This window comes from Haliotis cracherodii, unplaced genomic scaffold (genome assembly GCF_022045235.1).
Source record: "Haliotis cracherodii isolate W230 unplaced genomic scaffold, xgHalCrac1.p SCAF_19, whole genome shotgun sequence".
Lineage (NCBI taxonomy): Eukaryota > Metazoa > Mollusca > Gastropoda > Lepetellida > Haliotidae > Haliotis > Haliotis cracherodii.
Window position 1 is genome coordinate 6,898,541 of NW_027266274.1, and position 16,597 is coordinate 6,915,137.

General features: G+C 38.8%; 1 protein-coding gene across 1 annotated transcript; it reads right to left on the reverse strand.

Moving 5' to 3' along the window:
• Positions 1–1,320: 1,320 nt before the first annotated feature.
• Positions 1,321–15,426, reverse strand: LOC139466718 (ADP-ribosylation factor-like protein 1). Its single transcript, XM_071248363.1, has 6 exons — positions 15,342–15,426; positions 12,409–12,543; positions 11,104–11,185; positions 7,621–7,732; positions 5,690–5,868; positions 1,321–4,620 (listed from the first exon to the last, which is right to left on the reverse strand). The coding sequence occupies exons 1-6, from the start codon at positions 15,343–15,345 to the stop codon at positions 4,590–4,592; spliced, it is 543 nt and encodes a 180-aa protein (XP_071104464.1). The 5' UTR covers positions 15,346–15,426; the 3' UTR covers positions 1,321–4,589.
• Between the last annotated feature and the right edge of the window lie 1,171 nt (positions 15,427–16,597).

Genomic DNA, 16,597 nt, shown 5'->3' on the forward strand with positions numbered 1-16,597 from the left:
GATTAATAAAACTCATGACCCTTTGAAAGACCACACAATTTGAACTGGGGAATGTCAGTGCAAGCAGCCTGAGGATGTTCTGGAGGGCATGTGGTTATAGATGTTGCTTCTGTCAGTGTTTTTGGTAGATCCACTGCGGAGGTGTGGCTAGTGGTGCATCTGTTAATGTCTATTTTGTACAGTAACCAAGTTGAATTAAAGTAAACCTCAGATTTTTCAACAATTACATGTCTTATGTTGTTTTTGTTGTTGAAAGATAACTAATACTTGATAAAAAAAAAGTCAACTAATCATGGACAATTGTGGTTGATCATCAATACAATGTGAGATCTTGATCCATTCCTGCCGGCATGAAAGGGAAAAAGAACAAGACATATTCTTCCTTTGTTATACGATTCATATGGTAGTTATGTACATTAAAACATACTACAATCTTTGTTAGGGAAAGCAACATCAGGTCAAAAGCCTTCAAGATGAAATTGGCAAACATGACAAAACTGTCATGTTTTCAAGGGAATCAAGATAGCAATTAAAAGTAAAGTCATTTACTTTTGAGTGAGTATTTTTTACGCCACTTCTAGCAATATTCCAGCAATATCACGGCGGGGGACACCAGAAATGGGCTTTACACTACTTTTGAGTGATAATGTGGCTGTTGATGACGTTTCAAAAGTAATAAATCTCAAACTTTAAAAGTTGTTGCAAGTAGGTGGCTGCAGTACATTACATTAATGCTGGCATTCCAGGACTCTGTTGATACAACCCTGTGAATACATGACAGTCATACATGTTAATTTATACAGCCAGTAGATGAACAACGATTTGGCCCTTCAGAATATTTCCAGTTATATCACAACCTATCTGCTTGATGTAGGAGGAAAGCCTGAAGTGTTGCAGGTCTAAAACAAATACCATATTGCTGAACAAAGTAGACACATTTTATGGATAAGAACTTCTTTAATACTGTAAAGGCGCCATTTAGGTATAGATCAATATATCGTTGTCAAGCAAGATTTGTTGTTATCCACTAATTGTCTACTTTGTCATCCTACTAAGTAATGCCTGTCAAACAATTGATATAGGTGAAACCAACAAACATTGGCACGGTGCTGACAAACCTACAAGCAATCCTGGCTGAATCTGAGATTCGAACTCGTGATCATAGGTTTCTGTCACGACCAAGGGACACATCTCTGCAAAGCAAATTGTAGCACCTTAGACAATGGTTGGGCCTACGATGTCGACAGATACATTTGTGTACAGAGGTTATCTTACCAAAACAACCTATAAATATTGGCAGAAAATGACAACGAACAATCGATCGAAGAAAGAGAATTGACTTTATTTACAAATATGAATCCCACTGTAGAACATCTCTGTACAAATCAGCCAGACTGGCCATACTGATAATATACACAGACAAACAACCTCTGACCTGTATGTGATGGATGCAGGATGGAGATGAGGGCGGTGCAACACAAAATATCTTGGATTACAAGCGTAACATGAACATAAACTTTACACCCGTCACTCCCAGGACCAGTCACTATCATTTTGGAATCTTTCAGTCCAAACATTAAAACGGTACATGACACTTTGACTACAGCTCTTGTTATTGTATGGGCACCCACCTAACAGTGTTCGAAATTTAATGAGGCTCTAAATCACTGAGGTCTTAATATACACAGCAGGACTACATACAGCCTCAAGTCCAACAACTAGCAGCAATCTGTAAAAAACACCTGTTTTCTTCCCACATCTAGTCTGAAATGAGCTGTGGACAAGTTGAGTTACTCACACTCTCCACCTCTGTGAAGTATCAAAATCTTTCATTTCCACACCATTATTTAATGTCAAGTACTCAGACTTTCATCCAGAATTTCGAACACTGCCATATTGGCCTATCAATACACTATTGTTGGAAAGACTTAGCTGACAAAATTAACATTATCAACATGGAAGATTGAGTTTCAGCTCAGACCTACTCTTTGATACAGGTGACATTTTGGGACAATATCTCATCTTGAAAATCACAGGTGGCGAAGATCATTTGTCAAATAATAAATAAATATACACATTCTCTATATAGGGATATTTTGAAACACTTATGTTTTGAGAATGATGATCCAAGAAATTGGTATAGCATTTATTATCCCAGGTCAAATATCCCAATTAAACCACACATTAATAATATTAATGAATACTGGCAAATAACATCAATACCCAACATTCAAACTCATCTAAAACAAAACAGGATTGTATGACATGATTTTGGAATTTTCATACACAATACAATACCAAGGGACATAATGTATTTGTCTTAAAATATTTTATTCAATTTTATCTGGTCCATTTAAGTTTTCAAGTTTTAAAAAATAAAATGTGATTTTGATATCCTCTGCTAATGTATAATTTCTACTTCAATAAACAAAACACTTCATTGGACAACATGTGCTTTATTATTTTCATGCTGTGTTTGGAATGACATGTATTTGGGCTATACCAAAAATACATGCTTAGAATGATTATGAGGACAGGTTTAAAAGGACATTACTACTATGAATGATGCAAAGTACATATTTGATTCCTTACATCATAAGTAACAGTAAAATATCAAAGAAGAAATCCAGACCCAACCCTGAAACAAATATAACCAATATATGGCCCATGCAAGTCTAGCAGGCCTGGATTAGTGCAGTGTCAGAAAATGAACATTCCTTGGGCTCCTTTTTCTTATATTTTAAGATAACTTACAATAGTTTTTTCTGTAAAATACTTCATTTCAGAGACTGGATGTTAGACTTCACTAGCTTTGCTCCTATCTCAACAAAACCTATCAGTTATGGTAGCAAGATAATTTGACACACCCAGATGTGGATTAACAAAATATCCAAACATGAAATGGACGTTTCAAAATTAATTTTATTTAAATTCATATCACTAGTTGTAACAACGATCACTTAGAATCACAAAAGTCAGGTGAGTTCAATGATATATGGATATTCATGCATGAATTAGATTTCAAAATGATCAAAATATGTAAACAAACTTTCTCAAGCACTATAATAAATTAATACATGTGCTCACAACACAACAGAGTCAGCAACAGGTACATGAACATATGAAATCAGCTCATCTTATATTGTACCCACAAAGCAAGCAGAGGACATAACCTCAATGATGGAGAGGAAAAATACTACAGTGTGCTAAACATCGCACTCATATATTAAACATGTGCTGTGACTCTACAATGAACAACTTATTCCATCAACAGCTCAGATATATGTGATAATTAACCACATTAATATATTTTGATCACATGGTACCAATTGAGTTTGAAGTTGAACACTCAGAACACTTCGTATAGTTGCTGATTTATGAGTCATTTAGTTGGGGATATTAATATTTAATATGGCATAATTCTCACCTCAGGAATAAGGTAAGTAACAATCAAACTGTCTTTTTTGTCAACTAGCTTCAAGCTTACCTTAAATTGATCTATCATAAAAAATCTGTTATATTTTATAAAAATCGAAGTTTCTGCAAAGAAATTATAAGAAACTTTTTCATAAAAAGCGGTCTATTTTTGGAGTTACCACATACAACCTAGCATAACAGGTATTTGTATGGCCACTCAAAACAATACAGACAAGGAGCCACACTTTCCCTGGCTCAAACTCGTCAATTCCCATCATGAAACAAAGGGTCCAACAATGGAGTATATATACCTTATCATGTTAATTACCTAAAATAACTAATCCAAGTCAGAATGGAGAGTTTCCTACCCAGAGAATATCCCGTACTTTGAAATAATGATTAATCTGAGAACTAGAATTCCAATGATAACAAACAATCTTTTAACATGCATGAGAGTAATGATGAATACCACATTAATACCCAGTATGTTTAACCAATGGCCAAGATAATCTGGTTGTATAGGTACATAGTCCCTGCACTTATTCTTCACAATTTAAAAATGCCAAAGCCAGTTCTTGTTTTCAATTCAACCACAAGAAGACTTAGAGGTCATACATTTGTAGTTACTGCACATTCTGTCTTCCTAACAATGTCGTTCTACAAGAGTTGTTGTTCTCAAGTCTTGCACTGTCAGCGACATACTTTCTGGATCTGTGCCCCAAAAACCCCCTTTTTGGATGGCAACAGCACCGGAGGTAATAACTTGTTCGGTCTATCTAACACATAAATAGCTTTCTAAAGCTTAACGAGTAATGTATCATTATTCCAAATGTCTTGAACTTGAAAAATGAACTTGAACCCCCAAATGTGGTTAATCCAGTCAGTATTAACTCCTCTTGGAGTTCCCCCTGATGTATGTTTAATGATGAAGATGAAGCAGTCTGTTACTTTTTGTCATACTCCAAACATATCCCAGGCTATGAATCAATATCCCATAGCTTGACATTAGCTACGACAGTCATATTCCCTAAAGTTAATGACAGGATTCTGATGCCTGCAGAACCAGTATCATAGTGATGGTGAAGATGACACAGTTGCATCCCCTCAATGTATCCATACTTGCGTTCCTCTTCATTCACCACATTTATACAATTTCATGCCAATGTCCAATGCTACTTCTGGTTTGTAACCGTAGTTGCCAACCTGAAAATAAAAGAGTCACCATGGAATCAATCATGGTTTATATTAATTCAATAATTGTATGAAGCACCTTGATCACTAAGATCTTTCATGGCTAATGCTAATTGTATGAAGCACCTTGATCACTAAGATCTTTCATGGCTAATGCTAATTGTATGAAGCACCTTGATCCCTGAGCTCTTGCATGGCTAATGCTCATTGTATGAAGCACCTTGATGATGATCACTAAGATCTTTCATGGCTTATGCTAATTGTATGAAGCACCTTGATCACTAAGATCTTTCATGGCTTAGGCTAATTGTATGAAGCACCTTGATCACTAAGATCTTTCATGGCTAATGCTAATTGTATGAAGCACCTTGATCCCTGAGCTCTTGCATGGCTAATGCTCATTGTATGAAGCACCTTGATGATGATCACTAAGATCTTTCATGGCTTATGCTAATTGTATGAAGCACCTTGATCACTAAGATCTTTCATGGCTTAGGCTAATTGTATGAAGCACCTTGATCACTAAGATCTTTCATGGCTAATGCTCATTGTATGAAGACACTTCATCACTAAGATCTTTCATGGCTTAGGCTAATTGTATGAAGCACCTTGATCACTAAGATCTTTCATGGCTAATGCTAATTGTATGAAGCACCTTGATCACTAAGATCTTTCATGGCTAATGCTAATTGTATGAAGCACCTTGATCACTAAGATCTTTCATGGCTAATGCTAATTGTATGAAGTTTCTTGATTGCTGAGCTCTTTCATGGTTTATGCTAACTGTATGAAGCACCTTGATCCCTGAGCTCTCTCACATCTTATGCTCATTGTCTGAAGCATGAAGCAGTATTGTAAGCCCAATGTGATCATAACATGATGACTTTGATGAAACCCATATAGTATGGTGCTAAAAGGCCAAAGATCATGAAGAAGAATCCCCAAACCTATGGATCCTGGCATGACTAAGGGACACAACTCTTCACAGAGAAATGCAGCATCATAGACAACATGGCCAGGCGTCATGTCATGTCCAAGAAAGAAAAAAAAGACAAAAACTAAAAGACAATCAAGATCTTACCATTCCATGGCTTCATTCAGACCCTCTCCTTGGATTGCGGACGTTTTGAAGATCTGATACTTTCTATTTTTCAAGTTACTGAGTCCTAGTGCATTGGCCACCTCTGCCACTGTCATGGCACCCTCTATGTCCTGCTTGTTGGCAAACACCACCAGCGCTGCCTTCTTCAACTCATCCTCCTGCACACAGATGTAGCATTCAAATCAAAATCTATCGTTAAAATACAAATAACTTGTTTGATAGGCATTACTTAGAAGTTGGCGGATGACAAGATTGACACAATTTTATGGATAACAACTTCTTTAATACTGTAAAAAGCGACGTTTCGGTATAGATCCTTATACCGTTGTCAAGCAAGACTGAATGAGGGACATAGTGCAGAATATATATAGCAGAATATATATAGCAAGTGGAAGATTAACAGTAGAGGATTAATCCTCCACTTGCTATATATATTCTGCTATATATTTTCTGCACTATGTCCCTCATTCAGTCTTGCTTGACAACGGTATAAGGATCTATACCGAAACGTCGCTTTTTACAGTATTAAAGAAGTTGTTATCCATAAAATTGTGTCAATCTTGTAAAATACAAATACTGAACTGATTCATAATGAAAAATGTCGAACATCTCTTCGCTATAATTTGGGTGAATATGTTATTCCAACCCTTGAATGATCCTGGCACGATCAACAGCGCTGCAATTGGCAATTATAGACCATGCTGCAATTCGACAGAGAGGACATGACAATATTTTCATGATTTTATCAACTTATGATAAGACATCCTTCCATCAGCATGATGGGGTCTATATCATTTACAAATAAATCTTCAGGTCATTTTGAAGAAACAAATGAACCAATCAAGAACCCTGCCACATCCATCTTAGTTATCATGGTAATGCTTATTCAACATTTTTCCTTAAAGAATAAGAAAGAAGGTTTCAACTCAACTGGAGTAATGAAATTGTTCGTACCAACAACTGAACACAATCGTGACAATAATATTTCTTTTTGCAAAATTATTCAAATGAGTGAGTGTGAGTGAGTGAGTATGGTATTACGCCACTTTTAGCAATATTCCAGCTATATCATGGCTGGGGACACCAGAAAATCGGCTTCACACATTGTACCCATGTGTGGAATCGAACCCGGGTCTTCGACGTGACGAGCGAATGCTTTAACCACTAGGCTACCCGACCGCCCCTTATTCAAATGAATCGTCACATCTGCTTCCAGTAAGGAAGAAATAGCCGTGCTAGCAATTAAGAATGAAACAATACACTTCGATACGTGGCCTTTGATATATGGTACGTAAGAGAATTATCACGATACATGACGATACAAAATACATATTTTTTACTCCCTTAATGTAAGAATAACCCTATTGAAGCTGTGTGCTGGAAGGAATTGGAGAGGCTTTTCAGTTACTATTACCAGTGTCTGGCCTTTGTGTTGCTATCATAATGCTGGCGTATTGAGATATGTATCGTATCACGACCACATGGCTTTTTTTATCATTGCACTATTATTAGCACCTAATTCGATCAATAAGTTCTTGTTTATTTCTTTATGATGTTTACAATTACTTTCTTCGAACAATGCCTAGCATTAAAGTTTGTTCATTGTTTATTTGTTGTTTCATGCCGCACTCAGCAATATTCCAGCTATATGTCAACGGTCTGTAAATATTGAATCTGGGCCAAACAATCCAGTGATTGACATCGTGAGCAAACCCGATCTCGTTAGTCGCCTTTAACGCCTTGCATCAAAGATTATGCTTTGTGTATCATGGGTCAGTGCCTTCAAGTAACAAATAACAGGTCATGTGTTTCATGTAATGTCTCATAAAGTATCTCAAACATGATGATAACTATCAATATCAACATAATCCTCTGAAGGTAATTGCTAGAGTAAAGACAGCACCAATTACCTCCAACATGGACACGAGTTCCTGTTTGGAGATCCCGATGCGGTCGCGATCCATACTGTCCACCACGTAGATGATAGCGTCGGTGTTCGAGTAGTAACAGCGCCAGTAAGGTCTACAAATCAATGAAGTAAGTGAGAAAATGTTTTTTTATGTGCAGTCATCAATATTCATGTCAGCCTTTAAATGATAATCAAGGCTTGGCCAAAGACACCAGCAGCTATATACATGAACAAGCCTTGTGTTGAGGACACAGTAAGCCAGGTGACAAAGTAACACATCCTGGTCCATTTTCTAAAACATGAAATATTCCATTTTCGGACCATCGTGATTGTAATCAGAGACCATGAAATACACATACCGTATTCGACGTAATAAGCGCCCAGGGCGCTCTCAAAATAAGAAATAGGGGGCTGTTATTAGAATGTTATTTTGGTGGAAAAAACAGAGTTGAAAGATAAATTTTTTTGGTTTATGCCGACAGCCTGAAATGTTTATGTAAGACAGAAATATATTTTTCCAGAATTAAATGCCCATAATTAAAGGTGCATGTAACACACGAGTGCATATTATACGCGAATAAATAAGTCTTGTGTACATTGATCACTCGGAAGGGGGTCTGTTTGGGATTGTTCAATAGCCGATATCTTAGCAAATGTCGCCGTGGGCGCTTATTACGCCGAATACGGAACTTCAAGATCAATAACCAGTCTTTGTCTGAAATGGGTTGACGATGACACATTGGGGTAGACACCATAAGCAGTAGTCAACTAGTCCATAGTTCAGTTCACACTATATGTAACAAAGAAATGACAAAACCAGTCAAATCTAGATAGTTTTTTTAATATTTGTATACTTATCCCGCATTACTCCTTATGCATTTACTGCCTACTTTTGACAAACGAAGCTGTGATGGGTCAAGCTGATGAGGAAAAGGTTGTTCCACTATAGCAAATGCTCGACCAATCGTGTCCGCAGAAAGGAACGAGAGTATGAGGACGTCCAGGCAAACAAACAGGAAGACAATAGCATGCACTAGGGTCTACAAACTGGATTACCAAGCCACTGGTGGGTAACAGAATAATAAGAATCGAGCATGCGAACACTGCATAAGTTCGGTTAGGCTGGCTTAAGGTTTTTAATGGCTTCACAGATTGGAGACCTGCTGGGCTACAACCAGAGGGCCAAAGCTGCGAATGACCTTGACGTCGTCTAAGGCCTCGTCCCTCAGGTAGTGGACGGACCTCCAAAAGCATCCCTCAATGATGGCTCTAATAAAACATTTAATGTGTGGAGAGATTGTCGAGGCAACCACAAGAATCTCATGAGATTTGTTAGCTCTCGATGGATTGAGGTTTGCGATCTTGAATGCCTGAAGAATGATGGCATGCAACCAGAGGGATATGTCAGGTGCTAAGCTGGTGTGAGCAGTCCCAGGAGCACTTGCCACTGGTGAGGGTAATGGGCTGCTCAAGAGTGGGAAGCAATTTAGATAAGGCTCTCTACAAGACTGTAAAGTTGAAAAGTCAACTTCAAGAGGGTTTCTGATTGTGTCGTGCCACGACGATACATGGAAAATTGTGTTCGTCCGCGAACAAATGCCAGATCCCATGTAGACTAAATAAATGTGCTCCCCAACTGATCGCCGAGGCATGACGTAACTGTTGTAGGAAGAATGATATATTCAATGCTGTGTCCAGTAGATAAAGCTGAAAATATATAAATCATTGGTCTGAAAGATCATACTATACAAACTAAGGTGACATTTCCAACCCCTGGACAACATATAAGCGCTCCCGTTCAGATCATGTCTACCAGCAGCCACATGAAACAAATTCTACTAGAGTACTTACGCCCTCTCCAATGAATTGTTCACAGAACAGAACTTTCACAGAAACCTCACCATGAGCCCAGGAGCGTCGGACCCCCATTGTATGAAAGCCAATTGTGTGTCTGGTATCTGGATAATTACTGGCCTCAACGACCCCACTTAGGCCTCCCTCAAAGCACAGATTGGAACTCTTAAACTTGGGTGCCCTGAAAGGTGGAATGAGGATCAAGTGAGGAGTCCTCGTCCAGTACCCTGACCATGTCCTTAAGCAGGGATCAGATGGGATGGAAGTGGGGGGAAACAACGCAGTCTGCCATCCAGTCTGGCACCTGGGCAAGGACGGGGTGAGTATCCCACTCTGATGGGTTGTCCAGTGATTCAACTAACGACTAAGAAGTTTGGTAGTGCTCTGATAGGCGTACAGAACAACGGCTCCTGGAACATCGCTGGGATGATCGCCTGAAAGATGTGTGGGGAGATACTGACTAACACAGTCGCCAAGGCCTGGTGAGCAGGAGGCGCTGCAAGTGCTGGGGTTGCTGTATTAACCTGGGGCACAAGGCCAAAGGCCAAAGGCACCAGTGTAGACTGCTGGTAGGCAGGCACAGGCATGTACAAAAGGGGCGATGTAGCACCTTCTGTAACATGGGTGAGGATGAGGATCTTTAGTAGATTTTTTACCACAGCAATTAGAACAACAAGCAAGCATAAATTCAAACCCACTTTAAGTTAAGTTTTAAATAGATTGATTACCCAATTATAGAGAACAAAGTTTGATTAAAAAAAATAATACGCCATAATATAGGAATTGTATTACACTTTAACGACAGATAAAATGGCTTGAGTGCAAGCAGCTAGTATCAATTTACAGTAAAGTTGCAATGAGTATGATACCCAATTATTGAGAACAAAGTTTAAATTAAAAATAATGGATATATAGCATATCATAATATGTGTTTTACACTACAAACGCCAATAGACGGCTAAGGGAATATATGCAGAAAGCTCATACTGGACGGACACGTAAATACAGAAAGTGTATCTCGAAAGTAACATTGGCCATGATGGCAATTTAAGATGGCAGAATGGAACAACAACATTTGAAACATGTGACAAACTGTCACCTTCATGAACCAATGTAAATAAATATAATATACAACATCAAACCCAGAGGCCACCTATCACAGGAAGGAATAGACTTTGTTGAATGCAAACACGCAGACCACGGGTGCAGCCAAAAACACCCCAAAACTGGGGACTACTTTATTGGTACAACTTAAAGTAAAAAGTAAAAACTGAGATTCTGTTATGTCACCAGTACTGGTATGACATGGCAGCTGGTGATTAAGGCCCTGCTGCTGTAGCAGAACAACTATTTTATCATCAGCTGGACCCATCACAGCTTCGTGTGTCAAAAGTAAGCACTTATTACATAAAGGAGTAATGCAGGATAAGTTAAAAAATGTACAGTTTACCAGAAACCAACTACTCATTCCACATTTTCACTAGTCTCAGACAAAGACTGGCGGCCACTGTTTATCCCTGCACATTGAAAACATAATTGCAAGTACTGATATTTGTGTACTCGCTGGACTCCTGCTTCATGAGAAACCTATAAGGACAGGCGGACATACTCAACACCATACCACACTTACCTTATACTTGTCTGGCCTCCCAGATCCCAAACTTGAAATTTCAAATTCTTGTAAGTAACTGTTTCGACATTAAATCCAATTGCTGAAAATGAAAAAGACAAAATAAAGATGCAGGGATGAGACAGGTTTTTTTTCATAAAGTTAGCCGGGCCTCTTGGGACCACCATCATTTATGAGAATACTGTAATGGCAAGTATCACAATAATGACCCTTGACCATGATGACGTTACAAATTCGGCAGGTCTGTGTAAATTCTCATCCCTGAAGATATCCTGCAACTTCACAGAAGTCAGAGAGTTGGGTATTTTTCAACAGTATTTCAGTCATACCCTTGTTACCCGGTCATCATCCAAAGAGCAATATTTGCTGCCAAATCAGCCTGATACCTGATAAGTTGTAGTTAAAAAGTTCAGACTCAAAATACTGAATATTATCAATGAATCAAAAGCGACGCCTGTCGCTGTAATCAATTTCTTCCAAAACACGATTTGGAAAACATTGAGAGCTACTGAGCAACCAATTTTATTACCCACTACTGAAAATTCTGGTCTAACGAGTCATGCTAATCATGCAATCACATGCTAAACCTGTTATTGTGCCACATATCGCCATCCAAAAAGGGACCCCGCCTATAAGGTGACCCCCACTGTAAAAGCCTTCCAAATCGAACTTCCAACACTGAAGTGAGAGCAACCAAATAGGTAGTAATGTTGATGCCTTTCGCTTGGTACGCAGATAAGGGAGGTATTCAGCCAAGAATTGCGGCGACTCAGTAGTTGGTTTCCTGATCCTTTTCTTTGCAAAAGGCTCCATAGGAAAGCCACGTATCATCATAAAGGACTCGAGTCTAGGTCAATGTGCCATAGCAATGGCCGTAAAGGGTTTGGTAACCTGCTCTGCAGATGGATCAGTAGGTTGGCCCATCCTGGTAGAGGTAGTGGATCATTTCCTACAAGACTTCAGAGGTCTCTCACCAGTTACCAAGGCACCATGAAGAGCTAGGCTCTTGGTTGCCCTGATCTTCTGCATCACCCTGGGAAGAAATACTGGCGGCAGATAAGCGTATATTCTTAGCCCTTATCATGCTGAATGAAAGAACCAGGACATGTTGAAGGAGGGAGTGAGAGTGATTCGTCCCCTGATTGTGTAGGCATCAGGCCACATGGAGGTTGTAAGTGGAGATGGTGAGGGGAGTCTTTTAAAGAAAACATATTTGATTAAAAAGACCTACCCACCCTGACCTCATACAAATAAATTTGTGTTGGGGGCCTAAAAATGTTAAGCTTTAAACAGACAGTGACCTACTTGGAATTGTAGTGACAACTTCGCCCACTTGAAGCCTGTATAAAATTGTTGTCTTTCCAGCTCCATCCAGGCCAAGGATGAGGATGCGACGTTCTCTGGTCCCAAACAGACCTGACAAGAGGCTGAATATTCCTCCTGAAAACAAACAAATTCTCTGTCAATGACACATCAGTCACTTAGTACATTGTGTTCCTTAAACTGTTAATGTTTTGAACATTCAGTTGTTATAAATATGGTAATATCATTCCATTGTTTGCTTCATTTGTTCGTTGTTTAGCACCACACTCAGCAATATTCCAGCTATATGACGTCGGCCTTTACATAATTGAGTCTGTACCAGACAATCCAGTGTTTAACATCATGAGCATCGATCTACACAATTGGGATATGATGCATGCATTAAGTCAGCGAGTCTGACCACACGATCAGGTTAGTCTGACTGTCACCTCTTACGACAAGTATGTCTTGCTGAAGACCAATTCTAACATAGATCTTCACCATGTTCACAGGTGTTCATATACGAGTGAGTACCAGGGTCCTTTAGGTGTGCTTCTGTAGTATTTGAATCCAGAAACCCCCTGAATTGATTCTTTTTACCATATTTTCTAGAGCATAGTGCGCACCCATGTATAATGCGCTACCCCCTCTAGCGGATTCAGTATTTGAGGAAAAAAACTGAATATCAAGCGCAGAAAAAAATTACACCGTAGATCTACCCCTTTAGCGAATTCCAGTAAATGAACGGGTGATGAGAAACTTGGTCAGTACAAATTCGAAATTGGAGATACCCCGATAAAAAATCACCAGACATGTTGATTAACCGTTAAACATCAAAACTCAATATTACTACCATGTTCTACATACTAAAGAAAATGTGGTAGTCATGTTTATGGTTAACCAAACTGTTTAACAATATCATGGTTATCCTTGTTCGTTTCTAACCACTGAATTTTCATTTCAGGAATATTTCAAATGTTCCACAATAGTCAGAGCAGGTGTTTATATCAATCTTCAAAATTATACAGCATGGCTCATGGATGAAAATGCTATAGGCAAGTAAAGCTTTTTTATTTGTACAGCGGGTCATGCTCTCTTTGGTCTTACTTGAACATGTTGAAAACAATAATACTGTCACTGTTAACATCTTGAATGTTGTATTGAGATGAATCAGATGACTTATCCTATTCAGAGCAGACAGTTACTGTTATCACTTTTATGGCCCAGTAGTGTACATTGAGTAAGTTATCAAGTTACGGTTTAAAGAAGTTACACAGTCAACTGAAAATCATATCAATAATAAAGCAAAGAGGGTTTGTTTTTTCTCAATTAGAGAATTGTACATAAAATTGTGCACAGGTTTCGATGAGGTGTCCTTCATATCTGTATTGACTACAGATCTGATAGGAAGAATACTTGACAAACTGTACAGCCTTCATGCAGTGACTTTTACCACTGAGTCTATTAAACTTCTATAGAAATTTAATAACACAAACAAAACCATTATTTACACCAATATTTTTCAATTTTGAATTCTTATTCAAAGTTCCTTTTTGATGAAAATAATCATACATATCTGGAGGTAAGCACATCATTATTGAAGAGACTGGTGAGTAGATCATAAAAGAAAAGATTATGATTTGTAGTCAATCAGATATGTAGAAGTGTGCTGTAATTATCCCTGGATTGTCTGGTCCAGACTTGATTGTTTACAGACTGTCGTCATATAGCTGGAAAATTGCTGAGTGCGGCATTAAACAACAAACCAACCAACAACCAACTTTTCTTACAGGTCAATCCATGCCCCCAGTAAAAACATAAACCATGGAGGATACAGGCTGAAGGGGTCGCGGGCACGAGTTCTACAAATACATAGCCCAGGTACCTTCTAGTTTCAGTTACATAAATTTACCCTTGCTAAACTCAGAATACAGAGCAGTATCCAGTACCCTAAACAGTGGACATGTCCATATTACTCAACCTGAAATACGGAAAATGCTGTGCATTGCGGAATATAAGAGTACTGTACGCAAAGGTATGCACACCACTGTGTATATCGGTTTATATAAAGCAGCTGTAGAAACTAACAGTTTTCGTCCACTAGTCCTTATAAAGATAACATATAGCAAAACCCATAAAAAGGGCTGATTTCTACTAGTCCTAGTGATACCTTAACCATTGGGCAGTTTGGCAAGGACGATAGGACTAGTGCCAATTAACGCTGTATAAAGCATGCCTTAGTGCACCTCATACAACAGCATGTCAGATCCGATCCAGAAACTGAGGAAAGTCTTCTTTGTTCAGAGTCAAGGAAATTGTTAGTGAACTGTGCAATGCACAATGAACTCATCCTGGCATACCATTCTGTATTCTGATTTTGTCTACATACAGAAACATACTTGGGGCACATATCTGTAGTACCTACTTGTGCCAACGACCCCTTCAGCGTAAATTAGACACAACTAAGAGATATATAGCAGACTCAAGCCAAGATTAAAACATTATCTGCATTGACATCATTACAATATATGCATAGTGGAACAAGGCATCCTCATCCTGCAACACAGATTCTTGAATTGTTATGAGTCTATGAGTCATCATCATCTGCATATTGCCTACACACAATAAGCCATAAGCAAAGAGACAATCGTAGGTTGTCACCACATGTCACCAGATCACTTCCATAGTTCAAGTTCATGTCAGTTCATATATGCTTCAAATGATGTGACTGACAAGTCCGAATATATCCTTCCCAAACCCCTGATCGTTGTAGAGAAGTAATGGGATCCTGTCATAACAGCGAGTTCAACAACTCCCGTTTCAGTGGTTCCAGGTAAAAAAAAAGGGAAATCATAGGCCTATTTCATTGTGCATATAAACTTATGCCCAATGTGCAAAATAGTAAATCCTTTACTCAACAAGAAAAACAAACTAACCCATGGTGTGCTGCTGATAATCTGTGTTATACACCGATTTCCTCAATAGGCCGGTAGATACGTCTGTTCAGACGACGTGTCTTGTGTTTATGCGCATGCGAATGATATTCCCCATTGACTATTTATATAAGCTACATATTGTTGCATGCGTCTGCCGGAGCTCCATGACAAAGTGTAATGCGTGTGGCTGGTTATTTATATATGAGGGTGTGGTAAGTGCGGTTAATGGTTTGGGGCGAAAAGGAATCAAGGGAGGCTCACACAAAAAGCACAAGGGATAGGTAATTATTTTCAGTAAATAGAGCACACAAACAACTCTGACACACACCCGTTTTAAATTACCTTACCTGAATGTTATTTATCAAAAGGACAGAGGGTGTAGGTTACGTGAGTGAGTGAGTGAGTGAGTGGGTGGGTGAGTGAGTGGGTGGGTGGGTGAGTGAGTGAGTGAGTGAGTGAGTGAGTGAGTGAGTGAGTGGGTTAGTGGGTGAGTGAGTGAATGAGTGAGGTTTTCACTTAAACACCTTTCACTTTGGTGAACCTGTGAGCACGGGTATACTGCAGACACGCTTCCGTTATTAATCGGCATCGTAAGAGATTAGACCCCGCGACCGGCAACTTTTCATTTGATCCCAATTTGAAATTTGATTTCCGTCCGTTCGTTGCTTAACAATGCACTGAGCAATATTCCGGCTATAACAGCGGTCTGTAAATATCAAGGCTGGACCAGACAATCCAATGATTGATATCATGAGCAGCGATCTCAGCAATTGACTGAGTGAGTATGGTTATACGCCGCCTTATCAATATTCCAGCAATATCACAGCGCCCGAGGAACACCAGAAATGGACTTCACACATTCGTGAACAAGACACAAGGGTAGGGGAGAAAATGGCACCAAATGGTCACACATTGCAATGAAAATGGTTACACATTGCAGTGAAAATGGCTACACACTGCAGTGAAAATGGCTACAAATTTTAGTGCGAATGGCCAAAAAATAATTGAGACACGAAACTAGCACAAATCTGTTGGTTTTTTTTGTTTGTTTGTTGTTGGGTTTGTTTTGTTGTTGTTGCTGTTGTTGTTGTTGTTGTTGTTTGTTTGTTTTTGTTTTTTGGGGGGTTGTAAACAGAATGGTATTCATTGACTACAAAAACTAAAACGAGGGATTGAAATTAAAATAAAAAATCTATATCAGAGATATGTACATTTAAGACAATAATATATACCCAAAAAGTTTTAACTGTACCCCT